The sequence below is a fragment of the Falco cherrug genome, chromosome 5, assembly GCF_023634085.1.
Source record: "Falco cherrug isolate bFalChe1 chromosome 5, bFalChe1.pri, whole genome shotgun sequence".
Classification (NCBI taxonomy): Eukaryota; Metazoa; Chordata; class Aves; order Falconiformes; family Falconidae; genus Falco; species Falco cherrug.
The window spans coordinates 79,341,413-79,367,292 of NC_073701.1; the positions used below are offsets into that span (position 1 = coordinate 79,341,413).

Genomic DNA, 25,880 nt, shown 5'->3' on the forward strand with positions numbered 1-25,880 from the left:
ATAGAGTACTTTTTGCGGTAGCTGACTGACACGTTTAGAAAAGCTGAAACTTTGATGAGAAGATCAACTACACAATATTCTCCCAGAATCTCCTCCAGAGTCTCAATGCAAACTAACATAAGGATGCAATGTATGTGTCAAGAGAAATAAACACACATTAAACTAGAGATCCATTTTCCTCAAACTAAGCTCTGAAAGCATATGCAACAAAATACTGGGAAAAGGTAGAAATGCCAACTTTACAGCAACAGTCACATTACAGATAAAGAAAAGCTTTTATATGAAGTTGTATCCACAGTCCCTAGCATAAAATATTAATAGTTCCAGCTATACCACTTTATAACTGAGGAGGAAGTGTTCCTAGGAGAGAATAATTTGCTTAAAAAATCCTACTTTTCAACAAGTATGTAGTATCTGTAATTAAAAAATTTTGTGTTGGCTAATACATAGGAACATTGGTGATATATATTTGACAATTGATTTTATGTGTGATCAGGATGTTAAGCTCTGATCACAGCTTAACATAAAGTAGCCTCATATAAAATTGCAAAGGACTGTTGTTGAGTTTATACACTGAAGCATTAAGTGATCTTATTTTTAATAACTTGATTAACCTAAACTGTTCTTCCTGTTTGGTTTTTTTTGTTGGTTTTCTTTTTTTTGTGTGTGTGTGTGTGTGTGAGGAGAACTCTAGTTAAACGTTGTATTCGTTTGTCCTCTTTTCTTAAAATAGCCTGGGAGGAACTGAATGGCATTGTACTTCCCCTCTCTATATGCTGGAGGTCAGGGATTTTTGTTTCGCATAGGGCACCTCTGCTTTACTCTGCCTCACCCCCCTACAATGTCCAGAAGAGGTGGCAAGCTGCTTTTGACAAGATGAACCTTGCTAGGTTCAATGTGCAAAGCGAGCTGGTTGTGGTCAGATGTGGGCAGCGAGTTGTCATTTAGCAAATAGTTCCCAACTAATGGATAAAGTATTTTTAAGCATGCTGGAATGGTTCCACAGCCAAGCTGTTATAAATGAATAGGTCTTTTGTTGTGAGCCTTGATCTCTTCCCTCCTTCCTCCCTTTCTCCCTCCCAACCCTCTTTGTCAGGATGAGTCAATATCCTTCTAATTGGGTGTCCTTTCTGGACTTTTTTCCCAGGTTTTAGGCATTAAGAAAGTTCAAATCCTTAAACACATAGCCCTGGTGCCCAGAAACCATTTTTTCCTTTAACAGATTTATTGCTTCAAGAGGTATTCATTTCAGAAGGCTCAACAGTATTGTTATGGGGTTTTTTGCTGCACACAGAAAATGTAAAAGGAACTCAGTTGTACTTCAGTGAAACGGCATTATCATCCCAAGAATGAACAAGCTGATTTGTTATGTCCTTAACAAGAAGCCAGTCAACTTCTAAATAGTGTTGTGGGATTGTTCTGAAACTGTGGCTCAGTATGCTTTCAGAGATAACTACCTTGCTATCTCAGTGGTTGCTCTTATTTTGTCATCGCATCCTTTCTGACTGACTGTGGAAAGCAAAAGCGGGTAAAGCCATCACTGTCAATAATACCACAGGTGAGACAGGCCAAACGTGAATGCTGATGGTTGGGCAAGACTGAAAATCTGGTAATGTTGCCTCCTAATAGAACCTCCTGACAGAGGTTCTCCTGTTCTCCTGCGGAAGACGACTGACAGGTGTATTTCCTGATTTTCCAAATTCTTGTCTTGAGACTTTAAACAAATAATTTGTTAAAATTATGCTAATTTGTAAAATAAAAAACAAAACAAACAACAACACCCTGCTTGGAATTCATTGGTACCTGCCATCCCAGGATCTCAGGTAAGTATAATCTTCCTGGGAAGCATATACATCCATTCTTATTTCATAGATAATAAAAAGAAGGCATGCAAAGATTGTTTTGCTTGTAGATACAGTGAAAGTTTGTGGTAGATTTTACAATAGAGTTGAGGTTTCCTGCATAAAAAAACCCCAAACCCAAAAACAAAAAAACAAACAAAAAAAACCCAACAAAAATAACCCAAACAAAAAAACCCAAACACAACAACCCACAACACAAAACAACGACAAAACCCAAAAAACAATGGTACATGCAGAAGAAGGTACATGTTTACAGAAACGCAGCTCTGACTCAGAATTTAGATGCACTGAAACTGTATTCGGTTTGAGGCTTGAGCAATTTTTAGAGAAAAAAAATAGAATCCCTCATCACATTAGAGTGAGATTTTGTACATTTCTTTGTGAAGAATAGAATATAATGATTGAACTGGATAAACCATTTATGCATAGGGATGGTCTTTTGTATGGACCATCTGATGTCTGAAGTAAAGAAAAAGTAGGTCTTTGCAAATTAGTATAAGATCTCATTGAGTGTAGATGGGAAGGAATTATTCCCCATTTTTATGACTGACATCTTGCACTTTTCCTTGAAATACCTGGCATTGCCTGCTCTCTGAGACAGACTGCTCTAGAAGAGTCTCTGGAGTGAATCAACACAGCGGTTCCTCGGTTCTGTGCTCTCACCACGTGAGACCGTGGGTGTAACAGGAGCTACAGAGCATCTGCGAGCAAAGGGGTGTGAAGATCCGTGCCCCCCTGCAACACCGTGTTCCCCAGTCTTCCCACCTCCTTCCTCTCTCCCTTCTGAAACTACCTAGGGAGAAGAAACTAGACATTGAAATTAGACATCTAACAGCTGTAAATAAAAGTACTGTTGTTTTTGTTTTTGTTTTTTACTGTGCAGCAATAGTCTATCTCCAGCCCTTGCAAGGGTGCTGTTTAAAAAGAGTATTTTCAGTAATTCAGATATCTTCCCTTTTATCTCTGTGAATCCTTGCTAGTAGTTATGAAGTGAGAACGTCAGAAAGCTGAAGACAGAGAACTGTTGGGGCAAACGAGACCTCCTTTTCTATTTCTCTGTAGGTGAAGTGAGAAGGACAAATGCTACATTTTTTTTTATGACTAATGGTTAAGGAGGTGCCAGCTTACCAGTGGAAATAAACTGCTTCCTCTGTAGTCTGCTTGGACAGACTCCCCAAACCTGCCTGCCCAACTCTTCAGCTTCTTCCTTCCCTTTCCTTCTCCATTTCCAGTAAATTAAAAGAAGGTTGAATTTTACACAGCCTTGGACTGAGGCATACGAGTTCAGAGGAACAGGTTGAAGGAGAATGGTGATCAGAAATGTCACTGGGCATCTACAGATTGGTTTCCCCAGTTCTGGAAGTCATCTGGTTACGGCCTAGCATCTTTGTGTTTAGTAGTTCAGCTGCAGAAGATGTTACCTGGTTTTCACATGAGAACCAGCGACACCTTCTCTGTAAAAATATAAAATAACCAAACCTGGCTATTTTGTGTACAGCATGCTACTGTATGGGATCTGTGAATGATTTCTCCTGCTATCTGCTATCTAAATAAATATGAAGTAGTATCTCTGCATAGGCCTTTTACTGGTGACTCACGGCATCACCTATAAAAACAAAACCAAATAAGCCAACATCAAAAAAATGCTCCAAACCCTCAACTCCAACTTCCAATCCAAGCTCTTGTAAAGGTTTTCCACCAGAATCCTCCTTCTCTTAATTCTGCAGTGGCCTCTTCCTAAGGCGTCATTCCTTAACTCATTTATATTTTTGGAGGTATAAATAAAACAGGTCTGTTCCCATGAGACCAGAGAATTGCAGCCACTCTGGACTTGTTTCCAACATGTGCTAACAGGCCAGTTTGGCAGATGATAATTGTTACTCATTTACAGTAGCAGTATGAAAATGAGTTATAAATTCTAATGCAAATCACGCATGTTCACACTTCAGCCTCAGCCCTCGGTTTCTACACAGGTAAATCCCTCATGCAATTACTTGTCCTTTAGCCCGGCTCTTAGGGAGAGGAACATATACCTTCTGAATTCTATACACACCCTACTTATAACTGCCCTTCACAGGACACAAGCGGGGGCTCTCAACTGCAGTTACATACGGCATTTCAAACCTTCCTTTACCTAGAAAAAATCTGCCTTTTTAATGTTGTTTTTAAAATGTGCTTCTTTTACTGACTGATGGGAAAAATGTTCTTGTGGCTGGAATATTCCAGCAATAAATAGCTCTTGTGATTATCAGATGCCTTGGCTCCACTTCAGCATTTAATCACCCTCAAAAGCCATAAATTGCCTCATATACTCCTCCACTATGAACATTGTCTCTTAATCAAACTGGATTAATAAATTTAAGAGACATTACCAATTTATATGTGAATTTTGGTAGGTCACGAGAATAATGAGCCAGATGTACAGGAAATGTAAAGAGCACTATAAGCTGCAAGTCCATAACTGAAAGCTTATACAACATGCAGAGAGCAGAAATATGTGATATTAGCAGAGAAAGCTACCAACAGGTTCATGGTCATTTACACTTGACTTAATATATTCATTTACATTCAACACGAAAATGTTTACATTATTTCTTGTCCCTAATGGTGTCAAAGACAAGCTCAACCCCTGTTGACAGGGTTAGTTCTCAGAACTGTCTGATACTCAAAACTGCCTGCATTTTTACTTGAAAAGGGTTTTGTATCCCAAACCACAGCTAAAGGTCTGCTGCAGAAACCCTTCCCATATTGATTTTATAGAACTGTGAAGGAGATTGCTTTAATGGTTTCATAATTGTAATTTCTGAAGTTTAAACTTATGTATCAATTGCCATCTATATGTTCTTTATCCCTAAAGAAGTCCAAATATTTGCTTATTCTAGGTGCTGCAAGCATTCTTGCTGATAGCTCTCCATAAACGTCTACTGTACACACACCTTTACAACTACTCATTAACTGCATTAGAAATTAAATTTTTTAACTGCTTGCTTATCCCAAAGTGCTACAACTCAACTACATGGGTTATCACAAAAGTACAACACAAGCAAACCCTGTCTGTGCATGGCAGCATGGAGTGTGTGTGTGTATTTTGAATGATAAAGTTGCAATGAAAATATTTTATGGTAGTATCCTCTCAGTCCCAGTTCAAGAGCTTCAGATCTCTGACACCATGATATAGGCTCTGCTAATCTAAATATAACACTGACTTGGTACAGTAGTGTACATATTTACAAATGGAAATAAAAAAGCTAGGTTTTGCTAGGGCATTGCAGGTGTAGCCTGTGTTTTACAAAGATAAGTGACATATCATAAACTGAACAAGTTTAAATCTTCTGATTTTGCAGAGAGTCTAGCACAGGTGACAATAGTACAACTTTTTCAGTCTTAATAGAGCCACGTCCCCTTTAATTGATTTAGTTATATTATCAGTCTCCCAGATTGCACATGGCATGCAGAAAACTGATTCCTTCCCAACACTGATATTTTATGCGATTAGCTGTGGATTTATAAATAGCCAGGATGTTTTAAAATGAAACCAAAATCCAAAGACTGAAAGGAAGACTTAAGAAGAAAGAACCTAGTAATAAATTAATTAAATTAAATATTCTTCATACATTAAAAAATAAATTGTGGTATTAATGCAGTAAGCAGCACAATTCTATCCCATTACTACCATATTATTGTCAATTCAACCTGAACTTGCAATTTTCACAAGTTTCAGCATTTATCTTTGGAACTGTCACCTGTCATGCTTAATGAAAGTAAGTGAAAATTGTATTTCTTTTAGTACATTAATACAATTAAGGTTTTTTAAAGCCCAGTTCAGGGTTAAAATAAATCATAAAACTTCATTAACTATTGCAAGATAAGAAATCCAGCTTGCTGCTTTTTTCCTAAAGTACTGCAGATTTGACTTACTGTTAACTTTGTCTCCTTTAATAAGTATTGATTAGGATTAAATACTTTATAACATACCTTTCTCCATTCATGGGTTCTAGGCATCCACCTTCACAAATGAGGATAAATGTATAATCTCATGGTCTACTGTACCATATCGTTTACGCATGCACATTGTGATTGTAGTTAACTATGGGTGTCTAGACAGATACTTAGACAAACATTAATGTATAGGTACAGAAATCTGTTGCGTTTTTCCAAAAGCTTCACTTTATTTTACCAAATACCCGAACTGTGTATTACCTTGCAAACTAGAGAGCAAACTAATGCAGTATTTTGCAGATTGCTGTATCCATGGGTCAAGATTCTGGTTTTGGTTGCATCAACGTGAGGCCAAAGTCACCCCATTGTTCTCAAGTTCACTCATTTACATTGAGAAAATGAGATCAAATGTCTCCTGCTTTATTTTAAGAAGTATAACACCGTGTCCTTTGTCATGGGCTCTTGTTGGTGCCATTATCTCTTCTCATTCCATAAAAAACATCATAACGGAGAAGAATTTAAAGTGTGACAAGAAATTAGAAGTTGTGGATATCGTAAGAGAGAGTTCTTTTTTGGTATTAAAAAGGAAAAAAATAGCATATTTTTGCATTTCTGTTTACCCTCATGTTTTCTCTCTTCCAGCTACAGTTTTATAAAAATAAAAATCAATGACTGATAACTAAGATGTTTCTGAAGACTTAGGGTTTTTGTACTAATTCTTCATATATGGCACCAAGTTTTTACTGCATGATTTGCATAATTTTCACATTCTCACAAATTATTGAAGATTTAAAAAAATAAATTCTTAGAATATTTGATCCTATTACAATGGCAGGCAGAAGGAGATACTTATTGAATCTTATTTGAATACTTTACTGATTTTTTTACTTTTTTACTTTTGAATTACTTATTGAATGAGGAGCCTTGAGCGCTCCTCCACATAAATTTCCAGATGTAAATTGTACTTTTTTCCTAAAGAAAAATAAGACCTTACTGATGCTACGTTGTTTTGGGAAAGCACTTCAGTAACCCTTCTCTAAATTTGACACGATTATTTTTCAGAATTACCCACAAATGGTAACATGAAGAGGCAAGATACAGTTCTGGTGAGAAGCGTTTGCTATTTTGGTCTGTGTGTGGGGGGGTGACCACAGGAGGAATTATTCCATTCCCAGCCTCGGGACAGACTGATGCTGAGGTGGGGAAAAATGGAGTGGGCTGGGATGCCTCCTGTCCCCGCTGCAGGTGAGAAATACATGAGAAAAAACGGCAGTAACATTTGTGCTACTCCCTTGATTTGCTCCTCAATTATACTCGTGGTATAAACCAATTAAAAGCATACCTTTTACTCTAAAAAACAAGCCTCAAATCTTCTTGAAGCCCACAATAAAAGTGTGTTTGAAAGTCTAACTAGTCTGGAGAGTATTGGATCAAGCTCAGGATTGGTTTACCATTATTACATTAAAAAAACCTGACTTTTTTTTAGAACTTCTTTTACCATCATAACAATATCAGGCAAAAATCAGGGAACTGGTCAGAGATCCAGGACTGGAACACCAGAGGTTCTACAGTGAAAGCACCCATGCCACAATTGCTTGGATTTCACTTGGCTGTAGATCATGGTTATCAGAACTTTACAATTATTATAATAAAGCGTATTAAAATGAAATTCAAATAAATTATTGAGAAGACATAAAGGTCACTTTGGAAACCCACAGAAAAGGATTTAACTTGTTTTTGTTGATCACTGATGATCAAGGTAATTTACAGACTGCTGCCATTTATATCTTAAAACAATCCTTGAGAGTGAGCAGCTAGTATGTTAAAATTATAAAATAACTCTAAAAAACCCAAAACAACCTATCTTCTATTTACAATCATAAAAGAAATAAAAACACAGCTCAGATCTCAAAATAACTGCTTGTATAAGTTTACAGGTGCCTGTTTATAGTTCTTATAATGTAAAACAATCTTAAATAAAATTATACTTTAACATTATGGCTTTTACAGCATTTTCATTAATACTTTAAAATGTTTGACATAAACCACAGAAAAAAGGAAAAGAGAAATGAAGGAATTTGTACACTGTAATAGGCTTCCTCACTAAACTAAAATGTAACCATTTCTTTTAAGTGGAAAACACTAAAATTCCGGTGATTTTATGTCCACATACACACACACATTCTCTCTCTGATATGTGGCAGGTATTACACATATTAATGGAGAATGTAATTGCCCATCATTCAGTGGGCAGGACTGCATTCCCATATGTGATTCAAAAGTACCAGCTATATGGGGGATCCTTTGAATCTAATTTGTGTTTTCTGATTATATTAATATTTTAGCTGAGGTATCAGTCTAGTCATGCTTAAATATTTGGTTCTTGTACGGTTGGTAGTTTATACTTGCCATTAATTGCCAGAATGCTCATCTGAATACTTTTTGGAGTTAATATCTCTGTGGTGATATCAGAACTATAAAATACCTTTCAGTACTGCTTATTAAAATAATACAACTGAAAGTATTTTAAAACTAAGTCGGTATCGTCACTATGCAGTCCTTGAAATGGTACAGATAATTTCCACTCATCTCTATTTATTCCAGCAAGTCTACCGGATGAGGAAAGTTGTCCTTAACTTTTCTTTGGCTTCCTAGGGGAAATCCCCGTCCCGGGAGCATAGACACAGAATTATATTGGACCTGGACCCCAAGATTTGTATTACTTTCATTTAGCTAAGCAAGAAACTGAGTCAGAAGACTACTTTTCTTTAACTCTTGTTTTAGACAAGTCAGGGTGTCTTTTTCCATATCTTCTTGCATGGGTTGCCAAGATGCTCATCTGTCAATGTAGAAAAAAAATAACTTTTTGATCCAAATGAAGTTTTGTAATTATATTATTTTGTAATTTTAGTTCTGTTCAAATTAGGGAATTGTGTGTTCCTGGCTTGGAAGAAAAAAACAAACCAAACACCACACATTTTAGGCAAATATACACAAACAAACCAAATCATGATAGTTGAAAATACTAGTAGAACTGACTGAGGTTTATTTTTATAGATTTTTTCCCCATGACCTATATTTTACATGTAATATCGAAATAAGCATTGGATACTAAGACCTTAGTCCAGTCATTTACATGGATGCCAAAATGAACAAAACAGGAAGATACATTCTGGCAATTAAAGAAAATATTCATTATGAGATATAACAAAGAGAGGAAAAAAAGACCTCATGAAATATTTTACTTCAAGAAAACTAAAATTCACAGAACTGTTGCAGTACCGGATTTTATTTTTCTTTGTGAGTTGTAAAGATATGGGTGAGAAAGGACTGTTCAAGATGGCACAGTTGTGAATGAGAAACACAAGAAAATCCCTTCTGTTTGTAGGTATAGCAATGACTTTTTATCAAAGATTTGATTGTGCCTTCAGTATTATGGACGCATAATATGCAAATGCATTCTGCTGTTAATACACATTCACAGCATACATGTGAGTGGTTCCAGAGGAGCTGTTACAATATAGGCACTGAATATGTATTAGGAACAATACACACTATGTAAGTAAGAGCATTCTATATTATGAAAATATAACATAGAATGCACAATATTTTTAATACTCATTCACAGTGTACTCTCTGGCAGCTCAAAAGGAGCAACGATACTGTGTATTATGAACTCATATTGAAGATGCACAAATTTAACTAAATGTTTATAGATCTCCGGATGTGATACCGTGATCTCACACAGCAATATAGCATACAGTCTTCTGTTCCACTGCATTATTTATTCTGTTTGTAAGACATGCTTGTTTTAGTATTTTTAATTTTATTTTTTGGGGGGGAAGGATTAACTAGGTATACTTTTCATATGGAAATTTTTATTTTTGTGGAATTCTAGATACGGTATTTTTGCAAAAGTCATTTGATATTGGCAATTAGTTTGATACTGCTGAGAAAAGGTAATGTAAATTTCATGAATACTCACAATTGTAAGGAATGTGCATAAAATACTAATGTAGAATAATGCCAGATCCAGATACTGCTCAGGTTGCAGAAGCAAAAGAAGCCTTGTTAACCTGAAAAACAAGAGGAATATTTGGCTTAGTTTTCTGTTTGTGGTTGGGTTTTTTTGTTTTGTTTCGTTGTTTGTTTTTTTTTTTCTTGCTATAGATACAGACTCTAGGATTATTATGACAAAGTGGTTCAGGTAAATTCTTAGAGTTATTCTAAATTTATGAAGTGCTATATAGTTCATATTACGATATTCTGTGTTCAGTTAGCCACAGTTTTTAATCAATATTCCTTTAAACTTTCTGTCTTGTTAAGTAAGAGATGCTGTTGTCCGTCGTTTGCCTTTGTTGAGATGATCTTTAATGTTAAGACAAAACCCAAATAATCTTGAATGCATTAAAAAAATCAGTAAAGAGTTTGAAAGATTAATTTTTGCTGAATTTCAAGTTTCTTCTGAAGTCTTAAATAAGTTTTTTATTAAGGTGCAAAGTTAACTGCAAAGTGAAAAGCTGAATAGCTGAAGAGAATATATGCAAATAAATTAACTGTTGCAATCCAGCAGTCTTATTTGTAATTGAACACTGGATATTTCTTCTTGACTTTTTTGTAGGAATGTAATGAATTACTAGTTGACATTTTGTTGTGATGAAACGTCATTTTGTATGCCTCAATATATGATCTGTTACTTTTTCATGTGAGATCTATTACCTGCTTGAGTGAGCTACTTGCTTGAGCTTGCTAAGAAATAGCTGAAACTACCATAAACCATGCCATGTGATGTCTTTCGCCCTAAGCAGGATAAAGCTTGTTGAGCTCAATTCATCTTCTTGCAACTCCTTGGACTTCACTAGAGCTAGATCAGAAATAATTAATCTCAGAATATTTTATTTTGGTTTACTTTATAATTTATCGGTTTTAATGAAATCTTTGCCATCTGTGTTAGAAAATATTTTACAGAAACAAAATATTTCTAGTGCTCTTATGCTTACTATAAACAGAAAAATAAAATGGGGAAATCCCTTTTCATATTTTAAATTCATGTTTACACTGAGTTTAATTCTCAATTACTGGCTCAAGCCAGCACAAAGTGGTCATTAAGCCTCATATTCCCTTTCTCCCCATTGCGGAGTCCATCCCGTGGCAGAAAAACATCAAGCCTGAAGAACATTCATTTACGGTAGAAAGACTACTTCTTGCTGCCAGGACAATGTACAGCATTACTGGAATGAATCACTTCTCCAAAAAGAGAATGCATTTCTTTATTCCATTTCTGGTTACGGAAGGAGAATGTATGTCTCTAATTCCATTACAGGCATCCTACCGTTTATTTGGCTGGTGCTCCTTGTTGGTGGATTTCCTTGGACTAGAAGGGGTTGGTTGCCCTGTTAGGACCAGCTGGTGTCTAAGGCACCCTCAATCCCGCAGCACTTTAGTGGTTATGGTATAGAGAGTACAAATTCTCACCTACAACACAGATGCATTCAGCTTTGTTCTGGCACCTGACAACTTACATGGCTTTAAACAGGATGTTTTGGGGAAGGGTAATAGACAAGCTGGGCCGTGAACACCAGGAATGAAAAGAAACCAGCATGATAGTGACCTTCAAATTCCCTTTTACTGTGCTTTTATGCATACACTGCATGTATTTCTGCTTTTGAGCTAAATTCGGGGGAAAAAAAAAAAGTAAAAATACTGTAAGCTTCACTTGTAATACTGTTATTTTGTAATATAATTTGGGTTTAACTCCAAGTCTTTTATTTAGCCCTTTTAACTGTAAGAGTCTTCCCATTTCAGCATTGTTACACTATAATATATTTAGGACAGAGATCCTGCCATGATCCTAATACTGAAAAGAGCTATGAAGTTTAGAGTGCTACATATATGTTAAAGATACATATTACAAAGTTGTAAATCATGTTCTTAGACATAGCAGAAGGATATCTTGAACACAAAGGTACGAAGGTAGAAGCGATCAATCACAAAAAATATAATAAATATTATTGCCCATCTTTCAGAACCATTTAAGTGACCCAGGGTGTTAAGAAGGGTGTAAAAATTTTCCGGTTTCCTCTGTTCCCGCTGATGGAAGGAAGTCAGCATCAGTCAGAGTGGCCTTGAGGAGGGTAAGCGTTAGGATGACGAGAAAATTTGGGTACCTACACCTGCATTGATCCATAAGAGTTATCGGTCACTTCACTATGTAAGCAGCCATATTTCTAATCAAATATTTTTAATGTGAAGAGTTATGCACAAACTTTCTGCAGCATTGGTGAGATGAGTAACTATGCTATCCAAAACCTCCTCCACAGCAAACTATCTGGTATCCAAAAAACCTCAAAGACCAAAAGTTTGCCTCGGAAAATTCAAGCTAGAAATATAGCTCAAGTTGTTAGCAATGTAAGTAAATAAGCTTTGCAGTAGTTAATTTCAGGATATTGTGAGCTTACTTTAAATAAACAACTTGTACTTTAAATAAACAACTTGTATCTTTCTAAAACACTTCCTTTTGTTCAGTGAGAAGTCTGTTTTGGCTGGAGGTAATATCTATCCTACCGCTTGTGTAGGAGCTCAGACTAGAAAATGGTGATGACCAATTTTGCCATGAAGACATGATTATATTCTACATTTTTAATTTTAATTTATATTCTGCAGTTTTAATAGGAATTTGTTTTACAGAGATGTTTTAATGGGAAGAAAACCTTGAAGTTTGGGGGTTTTTTGATTTATTTTTTTTCTTTCAGGGAATTTTTACCTGCCTACAAACTATACATATTGTCTATTTACAAGAGTTTTTAGCTTCTATTCACATCTTTCCCAAAACCTGTCACGAATTGTCTAGAAGACCATACCTGAATTTTATGATCTAGCAATGGAAGAGTATATGGAATATGTATGTGCAACAGGCTATAGCTCGATTGCTGTAATCAGAGACAGCATATCTCGTATTTGTAGCCTACTTGAAAAGCTGCTGATGTTGACGTCTGAACTGCTCACTTCCTAAGAATTTTCACTAACATTTTAGAATGATACATATTTTAAAGGGAAGTAATAAAAACAATTATTTTAGATTAGCTGTGTATTTGTTAGACCTATGCTGTACTGTCAGGAAGTGCTGCATGGTTGGCTTACGCTGATGAGCTTTGCTTATCTATGGTATTTCATTAACAGTGACCACATCTGGACCCATCTTTTTACAGTCATAGTCTTTGGTACATAATGTATTATGTATTGCTCAATATTTTTAATGTGCTATTTCAGGGAGCTGTGCTTTCTGTATATCATATTCGCTTACCTTTTTTTTTTTTTCCCAATCATATTTTTCTTAGGGTTATCTCCCATTGCACCAGTTGCAATATCAGCTGAAGATCCTCTTCCATTCACTTTGTTGCTTTAATTTCTATGTGGGCTGTGACACAGATGAACCTTGGCAGGGTGAGCTCATCCCAACAACTTTTTTAAGAAGATAAACTGAACACCATGGACTTTACCATGTGGGTTTCATAGATAAGGTTAAAAAAAAACCAACAACCCAAACACCGACCCTGGATGGTATCTGCTTTTCATAGGCATTTATTATCCAATGATATATTTTGAAGGCAGGGTGTGGTTGGCTAAATTATCGCTCCTCCCTGTTCCCTGCTATGTTTCCAGTTTCAGAGGGAAAAACAGAAGCTTGTACGTTGAGTATGAGTCATAACCACTCTCCTGCTACTGACTCACTTGGGAGTTTGAGGTAAGTCCTTCTACCTTATGTCTCAATCGCTCTGCCCCCAGGGCAGCAAGGAGAGAAGGAGCTATGGAAAATTATGCAGTGTTTTCGTAGATGAAAAGTATAAATATTGAGATCGATATTATTGTTATGCAGTACAATAATAATTTTGTGTGCCCAAAATGCATTTCTTACGTAGCTTCTTCCCCACATAAACATTTTTTTTTCCAATTTGTCATGAAAGAGTTTAAAGGAAGGTTATGTTGTTCCGAAGAACATCTTAGATTACTGAAATGCTTACCAACGATAGTATTTCTCAGTGGGAAGTATATGCATCTTTCATCACACTGTTCTCTTCTGAACCAGTAATGACCAATAATAAAGCTATACAGTGGTGCAAAGTTATTGATGATGCCTGAAATAAGAGTAGTCTCTGAAGTGTGTGGAGTGTCACACAAACTGGCTCCTACCCAGATACTTGTACTCTATCCCGGTTGGTTTGCAAGCATTGCAGGGAAGTGCTAAACTTTAAGAAGTGGACTTTTAATACCTGAGCATGTTCCTTAGCACTTATGGTACCAAAATAAATATCCTTCAGTTATAGCCTCTTAGGTTAGGATGTAGATAGTCTGTAACTTGGCTGTTTTGTCTTCCTACTTTTATTTTCCCCCAAAAAACTGGCTGTACACTGTAATGACATACTAGTAAAGTGCATTTACTAAACCATAATTAAAAATCTGCTTCTAAGTTTTAAGGAAATTACAGTTTAAACATGGACATACTTTGGCAGAGGAAGGTGATACACCATGATAGCATCAGCAAGGTAAACCATGCAGCTTGTGGGCACCAGCGCACACATGAGCGATACTGCAGCACCCCACGGTGTGGGCAGGAGCAGAGCATGAGGCTGATGTGCAGATCGGTCTGTGCCATGGGGAAGAAATGTATCTCCTATAGGTGGAATGGAGGGGTAACGCCAGATGGCAGGTGGCGGTGGAGGAAGCAGTTTGGTCTTTTGGGTTTTACTTTTGGAAAATGCTTGTTCTGTTCTTCGTGTTCTTTTGTGTATTTTTATACATGCTTGCTTTAAAGTCCTTTTTGTAGGCATCGCTGTGTGCCACCAGCTCAGGTGCAGGTGAGGGCTGGGCTGTGTTGGAACAGGTCTTCGAGGCAGCGGACCAGGGGGGCCGGCATGGGGGCAGGGGTGGGAGCCCACTGGGGCAGGTGTGGGGGCAGGCTGGGGCAGGCGTGGGAGCCCACTGGGGCAGGCTGGGGGGCAGGCTGGGGCAGGCGTGGGAGCCCACTGGGGCAGGCATGGGGGCAGGCTGGGGCAGGTGGCCAGGTGTGGGGCAGGCTGGGGCAGGCGTGGGAGCCCACTGGGGCAGGCTGGGGGGCAGGCTGGGGCAGGCGTGGGAGCCCACTGGGGCAGGCGTGGGGGCAGGCTGGGGCAGGCGTGGGAGCCCACTGGGGCAGGCTGGGGGGCAGGCTGGGGCAGGCGTGGGAGCCCACTGGGACAGGCGTGGGGGCAGGCTGGGGCAGGCGTGGGAGCCCACTGGGGCAGGCTGGGGGGCAGGCTGGGGCAGGCGTGGGAGCCCACTGGGGCAGCGTGGGGCCTGCGGCGCTGCACGTGCCACCTCACGCGGCTCCCGAGGCGCAGCCGGGCTATGGCGAGTGGCCGTGGCCGACGACTTCTGGGCCAGCGGCTGCACCATTACCAGTGCCCCCGCACCGCTGCCAAGCGCTGCAGCTGCGAGTCCCGGCCAGGCATGAAAGCCTCCCTTTCAGATTTTTTTTTTTTTTTTTTCCTTCCTCCCTATTTCTGCTTGACGGCTTTCGGCCTCCTGGGGGAATTTCAGTGGCGGGAGGCCCGGCTGAGCGCAGCGGGCAGCGAGGCGCCCCGCCGGCCACCCGGCCCCGCGCAGCCCGGCCCGGCCCAGCCCGCCCGCCCCGGCGCTCCGCAGGAGCCGCACGACCGCCGCCCCTGCCGCGGCCCCGCCAGCCGGGGTGGGATGTTTCATTGTCCGGAAATGATGGAGAGCGAGTGACTGTGGCGGCGGGGGGACGGCGGGTGCGAGTGCCAGTGCGTGCGCGCCCCGGCCCGAGGGAAGGCCCGGGGGGAGGCCCGCGGCGGGAGAAGGCGGCGGCGGCCGCCGGGGGCGACGGGGCGGCGGGTGCCGCGGCCGGGGCGCGGCGCAGGGCCGAGCGCCGCGGCGGAGCAGGAGGCGATGTGGCGGTAGGGCGCGCCGCCCGCCCCCCCGGCACCCCCCGCGGCCGCCCGGCTCTCGGCCCGCGGCCGCCCCCGCCCCGCGGCCGCCGCCCCCCGGCCCCACGGGTGCTCGCCGCGGGGGGCGGGCGGGCGGCGCGCCCGGCGCCGCGCCGCAAAGTTGCCGCCGCTTCGTTGCTGTCCCTCCTCAGTCCTTCGCCCCCGAGCCGTGAGTTTTCTGCATAAAATACATTAACGAGTCCTTTCATTTGCTTGTTCCTTCAGGGTCGCGTGTTAGTTTTGTCGGAGGGGGGTGACGGCTCTTCATTACTCGGTGAGAGCGCTGGCAGATGTCCCAAGTGAGAGAACCTCTTCCTCCGGGGCCTGAAGGGCCAGAGCAAGCTCCGACTGAAAACAGCTCTTTGATCTCTCTCCCTCGAGGTAAGTTGCTTTAAAGTTTCTCTGTAATTGTTGCGCTTTTTATTTGAATGATACGTTTACTGATTTGTTTTGTGGGCTTTAACCCCTCTTCTTTCCCCTCCCCTCGACCTCCCCTCGTTGGTGTAACTCTGTAAAGCTTTCAGGGCCACCTCTTCATTGTTTTAACCGGGAATCCCTTTGTGGAAATTAAAAAAAAAAAAAAAAAAAAAAAAAGGTGCACTGTTGTCAGCACTCGTTTTCAGTACGTGGAAGACTGCAGCAATTCAGAGGCAGAAGCTGCTTCTTAAAAAAATCACTTTCTTGTTTCTCAGCTTTGTGTTTGTGTTTAGAAGCTCTTTCCTGTAAAGCTTGCCTTCCAGGTCTTGCAGTAGATTGGGAAAGGTTAATCTAGGAGCAAGATCGTGGTTCAGGCTGGAGGTCACGTTGCTGGGGTTTTTTTTCTGAGATTACTCTGTGATGCTGCAGCTGAAACCAGTTTCTGAGAGTATTAACTTGTTTGGTATCAGCTGTTCAAAAGGTTGTTGAAAAGCACATTCATCTTAAAGAGAAATTCTTTTAAGTTATGTCTTATTTATAAAATCCATTGATATTCTGATCACTTTCATGTAGGGAAGTTTGACAAGGTGTGTTGCAGGTTATCCACAAAATAGAGAAGTATGGTTGCCTCCCAGGTCCTGGTCTGTGAAGTTGAGACTTAATTTTTTATTATTATTTACAGCTATGTACTTGTTTTCCAGAATTCGGACAAGAGTTTAAAAAGTCTCTGAAGAACAAACAAATAAGCAGATTCTAAAACTGTAACTTTATTCATAACTAGTTAATTGGAGCAGAGCCTGGTAACACAGTTGTGCAACTGTGGATTGGAGATGCAGTCTTGGTTTTGTAACTTGGAAAATCAATAGCTATGTGAAATCAAAGTTGAAGACTCTTTTGAGAAACCAGAAAGTATCCACAGCTGAGTAAAAAAAATGTTCTGGCAGGGAGACAAATTAGATTGGCTTATACTTATCTTATTGTTGGGTTGGTTTTTTTTTTATCCCAGAGAATGACTCAGAGCTTCTAAACAGTTAGAAATAATAATAAAAAAAAGATTTGATACAGAAGATCAAGTATGCATAACTGAACTGTTAGAAACATCAGTATCTGTGATACGTGTTTATTTTCAATGTGTTGTTTTTATCTGTCATGTGATCAAGCGGCCACACTGGTTAAATTCTGCATGTAGGCCATACATCAAAGTTACTGAAGTGCTAAGTCGGTGAGCTAACTAGCTTGGAAAGTAGTGTCATTTGGACAGTGCTACTTTACATTTGAGTTTTGACTCAAGAATTAAAGTCTTATGTGATTCTATTTTGTAAGGTTTTCTATATATGCTCTTCTTTTTATGAAAAGCAAGGCAACAAATACTGATCTGTCCACAGACAACTTCTATGCAGAAAATCTGAGTGATACAATTAGAGCTCACAGCTGTTGAGGTGGAGGATTTTCAAGTTACTTTCTTAGGGATCGGTAAGGCACGAGCAAGTGTAATGTATCGATTGATTCAGGTTTGCTCACTGGCCACACTTTTCAAGGCACATGCTCAATTTTAGAGCATATGTATGGCTCACAGAAAGACAAGGCTGGTTTTTTTTACAGAATTCAGCATTCAGATACATAATTTTTGTTCTAATGAACTTAGATTTAAGTATAACTGTGGATATTTGTTGCTTTTTTTCTAGCCTAAGTCTGTTGGGGAAATGGGGGTGGAAAGAGGAAGAGGTGAGTTCATAACATTTCCAGTCCATATTCCAGCATTTCTGTTGTCAGCTTTGCAGCGTGTGGTTACAGGGTAAGGTAGTCCAGATATTCCAGGACTGAAGATCTAAGATAGTATGTCTGGGACTTTCAACACGTCCTGCTCTTTCTGTAGTACCCCCAAGACACCCCAAAGTACACCTACTTCTCTAGAATGTGGCGATAATTTTAAAAGCTGTGGTTGAAATTCATATTATTTATGGAAATAGGCTAGATGTATCTGGAAAAATCTGCGATAATTTGAAATAATTACTGCTTCACATAGAATCACCTCATCATGTTTATGTGGTGACTCCATATATTCACAGTGAGATACCTGAAATCTATATCCACCTGGAAATAAAGATTCCTTAATCAGAAAAAATGGCTTGTGTTACATGTATGATAAAACATTAACTGCATTCTACTGAGAAATATTTTTTGATTGGTAACAGCATACTGTAATATGCTTTCTATATTTAACTGGTATAACTACCTTATATCCTGAGAACAAACTTCGCTACTGTAGTTCTGTGAGGTGTCATCAAAAAATCCAGATCTTCAAAGTGCTCCTTTTGCTTGCTCTCATATATGTTCAGATGCTGAAGGCAAATTGTATTTTTCCATCAAAGGAAAAGAAGTTTCAATTGAATCTTAAATATTCAACAAATAGCTATCCCACAACATAATTAAAAAACAGACAAAAGGAATGACGCTTAGGCAGGCTGTGGGGATATACATCAGTTGTGGCCATGGTGAAAACTGTGGGTTGAGACATAGTGTGGCCTACAGGTGTGGCATGCTCTGGCTTTTGTAACTTAATGTTTGTGTGTTACTTTAACCAACATGGTCTCTCAACATCTCCCCTGTCTTCCTTGTTCATTTTTGAATTAATGCATAAATATTAGATTATTGGACTTTGCCCCTCCACAATTGGTGTGCTATGAGAGAGAGCAAATAAACTCATAGCGTCTTCTTTTGTGGCAATGTCAATACTCAATTTCAGTCTTTAAACTATTATCTGTGCCAATGGAGTCAGCTGCTTTAAGGTGCAGACTACAGGATGAAATGTGTAACCTAATTTCTGAAAACTTCTAGTTAATTTTTGCCACATCCTTCCAAAAGCTTAGCTTTACTCATGCACCCCTGTTCAGGACGATGTCATGCTGTCTCTCTTCTCCTGTAGCTCCACCAGCATTAGAATCAAATTATGACTACTTCTACCTGTGTGCTCTGTAATGTAGTCAGTGGATAGTGTCATCTCTATGCTCAGACTGCTTCAACTTGGCTGTGATTAAGTATTTTCTCTGCTGGAAGGTACCAAAATAGTGTCTCTAAGGAAGGAATATGACAATTGGTGACCATTAGTCTGTCTGCTTTAAGGAAGATGTTCCATGTGTTAAAGGTCTTGTTGTGATTATTGCCTGGGCTATGGCTAGACTTTTTTCATTAAATCCTCTGCATTTGCATAAACCATAGTTCCATTTTCATTGAACTTCTTTCTTGCATTCTATATTTAGAGAATCAGCCCACATTTTAGAAGATGTAAGCCTGTCAAGTATTTGGAATGCTTTTACCTTTGCTTGTTTGTAACTAAATGTAACCTAGAATAACAAATGAATAATATTTAGCTTTCTCAATTCAGAAAGAAAATAAGTAGTAATAACAAAAAGAACCCTGTTATGAAATTGAGACTGATAACCGCATTTCAACTATAAGAACTTTCTAATAACACTTTAGATGATGGAAATCCACTATAATGTCTTGTTTTTTTTGATGGGGTGGGGGAGGAGTGTGGAGAATTCTGGTGGAAATATTAAGGATCAGGTTCTACAAGTGACCATTCTTTCTGGTGCAAGTCACATCACTTGCTGGATGGAGATGCAGATCTGATCTGGTGTCTGAAGAAACCATATTCAGCAAGTAGTACTTCCATTCAGAAAAGTACAAAACACATGTGCTCCTTTTAAAGTATGTGATTCAAACCTTTTCATGTTTGCTGTGCTTTCTGTGTTTTCATGATGAGGAGCGCTAAAGGAATGTGCTGGCTAGATGAGATGGGGTGACAGAAGACTTACTGCAGGGAATGTTTGGACATTCTTGAGGCAACGACGATTACTATCAGCATAATTAATGCACTTTACCAGCAGTGCCTCTGTGTTATGAGTAATGGCTTTTTATTTTAACGGTTAACCAGTGCACTCAGGTTACTCAAACTTACCAAATACTTCTTCTACATTTGTGCTCCCACTTGCAATCTGACAAGAGTTGAGTGAATCTGTGTTAATTTGTTTCATCGCTGTCTGTCAGTACTGAGGTGTTTATTGAACGTTACTGACTAAAATACCTAAAACTTTCATAAGTGTCTAACTCTAGTTGTCATAAAAATATGCTTCTGCTTTCGGTTTCACGTGCATGCCGTTCCAGTAAAGTGACTCATTTCCACATGGGTGTGATAGACTTGTATTTCATAGAGTTGACTGCAAGTTCTTGCATCAAATTTGAAATACTTTTGTTCCATTTCATAGGCTAATTTTATATCAGAACTAGTTCTAAAATTCCATTCCAGGCTCTCAGAAGTTAGATTTCTTTTTGCTTTAAACATGTGCTTTTTCCTAATAAGTGGCATCCAGCTATGAGTGTTTTATGCTAGTGTTTTCATTTAGATCAGCAGTGCCGTTTTGAAGCTAATTTCCTGTTTGCCTCTGCTTTGGTTTGCCTTACGGAGTGGCCCTGGAGGATGACCTGGACTAGATTCCTTTTGGACAAAATAATCTGCAAAATTCACTGCAGGAATGTGCCTAATGCAGTCCAGCCACTAATAAGCCTCCAGTCTTTGAGATTAAATCTGAGAGCTAGTCCAAAGTAGAAATCTTTGGAACATATGGAATGTGTCCTTAAAATCAACTCTTTCACTGTGCAGGTCCCCTTTTACTGGCCTGTGCTGGTGCTAGTACAGCCATACCACTGAATATTGCTTAGCACTGAACGTGACACGACTTTTGTACACGTGAAACACTGTTGCATGAATGACATCAATTTATAACTGACCACACGACAATTAATGATTATTTGTGAAAATAAGTTTTCACTTATAAATCTGAACTGTTTAATGCTTTTAATAGTGCAGAGTACCTGTTTGCATGTTGCTACTAATTTTTAATTTATCACAACTGAAATTTGTCCGGGGCTGTCAAACTTGTAGTACATTCATAGTTCCATAGCTTGCACCTGGAAAATTCTGTGTAAGAGCCTTCCAAGAAGTTCAGCTGAATTACTCTAATTTTAAGAAACTGATTTTTTTCAGTGGCATTTTTGAGACTGTTGAAAGTTGTGATAGGGCATTTAAGTGAAAGCCACTAAAATGAAATAACCCCAAATCTGTTATTTTATTTTCAAAACATTCAAATGTCGAAACGGAGGCTTCCAACTCCATAATTTCTGGATTAGCAATATTAATTAGATTGTAAAACTAGTCATTAATGAAATTATTTCAGGCAAATCATAAACTGGAATAGGCGTTCTGTTACATGAATAGCACAGTTGAACTTACTCGTTATGTGAAATGCCTAAAAGTTTTAGGCACTTAGCTGGTGGGTGTTACTGTTTTGCATTGTGAAAGCTGGTATTATCATGGTTCCTTTGATTTATTGTTGCTAACAGTGGAATTTTCAGTAGGAAATAGCATCCTCAGCGGTTCCTTTCCAGCAAGTGTATTAATCAACAAAGGAAGTGATAGAAATGCAGTTTGCCACATACTCTTCAAAATCCCTCCCAACTGCTGTAGCCTTGAGACAGAGAACTGTTTTGTTATCTTTCCTTTCGGAAACATTCTTCAACTTTTTTACTTCTGATAGATCTCTGTTTGGGTTTGTTTGTTTCTTTGTTTTTGTCATTTCTGTTTGCTTTGAAGGACAAAATTGCATTTGGGATGGTTTGAGCTTTGTACAGGTATGTTTAAAACTGTGTCTGCTTGTTCAGGGCTAACTCGGGCCTTCTGAGAAATCATGTTTACTTCCCAGCTCCTGGTCAATTTTAAGTGCCTAAGTAAGCTTTGCCCTGTGCTTCCATCATTCCTCTGTCCTTAAACAGCAGAACTGTTGGACTGCTCCTGACTGTGTTTTTGGAGGTCAGAGTGACTCCACTGTGCTGGTCCATTCTGCTTGCCCCTCTCTCCTTGATGAGAATGATGTGCTTGGGTTTCCAGAAACCTTTCCCAGCAGTTTCTTTTGCTTTACTGGTTACTTGGTTCAGTCCACCACATTGTTGGTGAACAGAAAGCCTTCTATTGTTGTAGCAACGGGATTTTTAACTCGCTTTACATCCACAGCCTCCCTGTCTCAATAGACAAACTCTAAACCTGTTTCTCAAGTCCAGTTTGTCATGTTGCTAGTCAAGCACTCTTACAGTTCACATGCCTGGAAGAGGTGGCTGAGTCAGTATATAGGCTTATGTGTCATCTATTTAATAGAAATCAGCTGTCAATCACACTCTGAGGATGTGCAACCCACTTAATGTGGGCACTTGTTCCCAGGTTTTTGCATATTCAGAGACTGAATATTATAGTTACTGATGCATTAATGTGTGATGCCATATTTGAACACACTGAGACCCATTTCTGAGTAAACTCATGAGATGTAGCGGGTCGTGTGGGGGCAGCCGTAACGTGAATATACAGATGGACAAGCACTTAGAGAAGAAAAGCTGGGTATTCATCAAAGACTGGAGCTTTCTGTGGTGTCCTGCAAATGTACGTCCATTACGTATCTTTTTTGTGTTTTCTGTCGGTTTTGTGTATTGATTTGATGTCCACTCAATATACTTTACATTATCGTAAAGAAAAGTAGAATAAATATAGCTTTGAAGAGAGGGGTACTTCCCTGGGATGTTCTAAGAAATTTTGAGGAATTAGTTTGATCTGTATCCCCACAACTTTATAAAGGCATAGACGATAGGACTGGAAGGGATCTAGAGAGATTGCCTCACATAGCCTTCTTGCCTAAATACAGAAGTCTTTCTTGACAATTCTGGGTATTTGTAAAATTTTGGTTTTGATAGGGCTGTTGTAATAGTAGCCTTGTTGATGACCCAGACTGCTGATACTATTCTGTTGGTGGAGTCTTGTAAAGTGTATATGTCATGATGCAGAGAAGTGTATGTATCCAGAGGTATGTACTCCAAACTAAAATAGGAGTTAACAATCAATGTTACAGTAGTCTTAACAGTGAAAACAAGGTTTGATTCTATGAAATACATGTATTGCTGTGTAATTTTAAAAATAAATATTACAGTTATATGGGAAATGCACGTATGTACTATAAAAGTGATCTGTATATGCTTTAATAATTCCAAATGACAAAAAAATTAGGAGTTTGCTTTGTTCACTTATTGCATGAAACAGTAATTTTGAGATGTGATTAAAATTTTAAATTTTTTCACTAAGTGGCTTACCAGTTCTCTGTAATATAGTTAAGATTAGGGCTGTTAACCATCTCAATTCTATACTTTGCCAGCATGTTGTGTCTCTTCCTTATTTAAACCTTGAACTTGCATTAATCTCTACACAAGTAGAGTATGCACCCATGCTTACCTTCAGGATAAATCACAGGGTACTTTGTGTGGGTGTCACTCCCACGGGGGCTTTTGGCTAGAAGCTTTTTGGCCTCAGGGACTGCTGTTAGTTTAGGAGAAGTACATAGCCACAAGTTACCGGGTTGCTGCTCTTGGGGCTGAGCCGTGATAGGTAAGAAGACTCCGTTGCTTTTATGACATGATCTAGAGTAACTTACTGTGGTTTTGAAGAGATACTGGATTTTTACCTCAGCAGTGCCAGACTCCGAACACGATGAGTCTTTTCTTTCCGTTATTTGAACTGCTAGGAAGAGCTTTGATTTTTTTTTTTTTTTTCTTTTTTTTTTTCTTGGCTCCCAGATTTGGAGGTTGGCCACACGAAAGTGGAAAGGTGCACTAAAGGAAGCAGCATCTGAAATACTGAGGACATATTGCATACAAATTCTTAAGGTTAAACTTGATTAAAACAACTGAGTGTTTTGCAGAGATATGTATTTTTTATATATATATATATATATATATGTATAAAAATATATTTGCAGATGCAGTAGAAAAAAACAATACCTGTCTATGGTCAGATCCAGCGTTGGTATCTGTGACAGCTATAGGCTTTCTTAAAGCTGCTTTGCCACAAGCATGGCCCATCAGAGAAGATTAAGGTCTTTTGTGTCAGTTCTTACCGGACTCAAAACTGTGTTAGCTTTCATCAGCTACTCTTATTAATATTCTTATGCACCTAACAAAAATAATGGCATCAACCAAACACAGACTCAAGAATGTTCTTGAGGCTGGCTTCATGTGTGGTTGGTTGTAATTGGTATGCTGTAGTTGCACCTCTGGAACAAACCAGAAAAATAATGTCATGATCCCATCATCAGCTGTTTATTATAAAGGAATAATCAAGAAATTCCTGTGTTCTGAAACTGAAACCTGATGCACATTCAAGAAAAAATAATCAGGACACCATTGTTTGTCTGTTTTCAGTATTCTGATGCGTCAGAAGGGATGCATGAAACAATCTTAAATAAACATAGCTTAAGGTCTACTTTTTCTAAAGCCCCATCATGCTAAGGCTGGCTGGGATGTAGTTAATTTTCTTCATAGCAGCTCCTGTGGTGCTGTGTTTGGGATCTGTGACTAAACCAGGGCTGGTAGTACACCAGTGGTTTGGCAGTGCTGAGCAGCACTCCCACAGCATCAAGGTTTGCTCTTCCCCCTTTCCCCGTTTTGCCCCTGCAGCAAGTGGGCTGGGGCTGGGCCAGAGCTTGGGAGGGGACACAACGTGGACAGGGGGCTCAGACTGACCAGAGGGATATTCTATGCCATATAATGTCACACCCAGCGATAAAAACTGAGGGGAGGAGGTTTTGGGGGAGGTGGCCGTTGCTTGGAGACTTGGGCTTTGGTCTGCTTGTAGGAGGTGGCAATTGCCTTTGCATCACTTGTTTTTCTTGCTTTCTTGCTTTTCTTTTCTTGCTTTCCTTCACTTACTAAACTATCTCAGTCCACGAGTTTCCTGACTTGTGCTCTTTCTGTTCTCTCCCCTTGTCCCGCGGTGGGCCAGGGAGGGAAGGAGTAGCTGTGTGGTTCTTAGCTGCTGCCCAGGGTCAGCCCACCACACACAGAGCAGCATCTGCCAGGAGATGAGCTGCATCCATGCATAATTCTGGAGTGCAAAGTAAGACACCAAATATGTATGTTTAATGGTGTAGGTTTCTGTTACGCACGTTTGTGGGGAAGTCTTCATGTGAATTCAATAGATCAAACAACAGATACTCAATTAACGTTAATTGTAAACCTCCTTTCAAAATTGTTTCGTGTTCAGTTGCAACTTTTTTTTTTTACTTTTTAATAATTCCTCTTTCTTCTTAACTGTTAATATAATTTCCATGGTTTTCACTGGCCTTTTACCATATCCACCTAATATAATAAAAATAAACGTGAAAAATACACATAGAAGCTCTACCTAGTAAAAAAAAAAAAAAAAAGAGAGAAAAAGATACCGAACTGAAACCAAGCAAAGGAATGAAAATTAAATCCCTATAACTAATGATAACTGATTGTATTCTGCACTTAGATTTCTTAGATAAAAAGGTAATCTAGAACACTGAGGGCCCCATAATATTAATATTAAGGTTTCCTTAGAACCGTTCTTTGTTTACTACATGAACTAGTAGGGCATTGTAAAGTCATATCCTGTACAAGAAAACTGTATACAGTAACTGCAGTTTTGTACTACCATTGCTGGTAGATATTGTTGTAATCTTGGTGTTGCTACTGCAGCAAAGTCATTGAAGAGCAAAATCTCTTAAAACAGCTCATTTAAGCTTACTCTATGTGGAAAGCAGAGTGCTTTTACGCTAGGTCT

The 25,880-nt window shown here is 39.2% G+C and overlaps 1 protein-coding gene and 1 long non-coding RNA gene across 5 annotated transcripts in view; one reads left to right on the forward strand and one right to left on the reverse strand.

Moving 5' to 3' along the window:
- Positions 1–2,666: 2,666 nt before the first annotated feature.
- LOC106631340 (uncharacterized) lies at positions 2,667–13,304 on the reverse strand. Its single transcript, XR_001334972.3, has 3 exons — positions 13,105–13,304; positions 9,787–9,877; positions 2,667–8,640 (listed from the first exon to the last, which is right to left on the reverse strand). It is a non-coding gene; the product is annotated as an uncharacterized LOC106631340 (long non-coding RNA).
- Positions 13,305–16,025: 2,721 nt separating this feature from the next.
- MDFIC (MyoD family inhibitor domain containing) overlaps positions 16,026–25,880 on the forward strand; it is a 51,392-nt gene continuing 41,537 nt past the window's right edge. For 2 of the 4 annotated variants that reach the window (XM_014282030.3, XM_005441764.4), the window contains exon 1: positions 16,026–16,165. In XM_014282030.3, the coding sequence (XP_014137505.1) occupies positions 16,075–16,165 (91 nt within the window). In that variant the 5' untranslated portion in view covers positions 16,026–16,074. Of the gene's footprint in view, positions 16,166–17,886; positions 17,927–25,076; positions 25,191–25,880 lie in introns of all 4 variants that reach the window. The other 2 variants (XM_014282033.3, XM_055712948.1) reach the window with 2 other exon arrangements.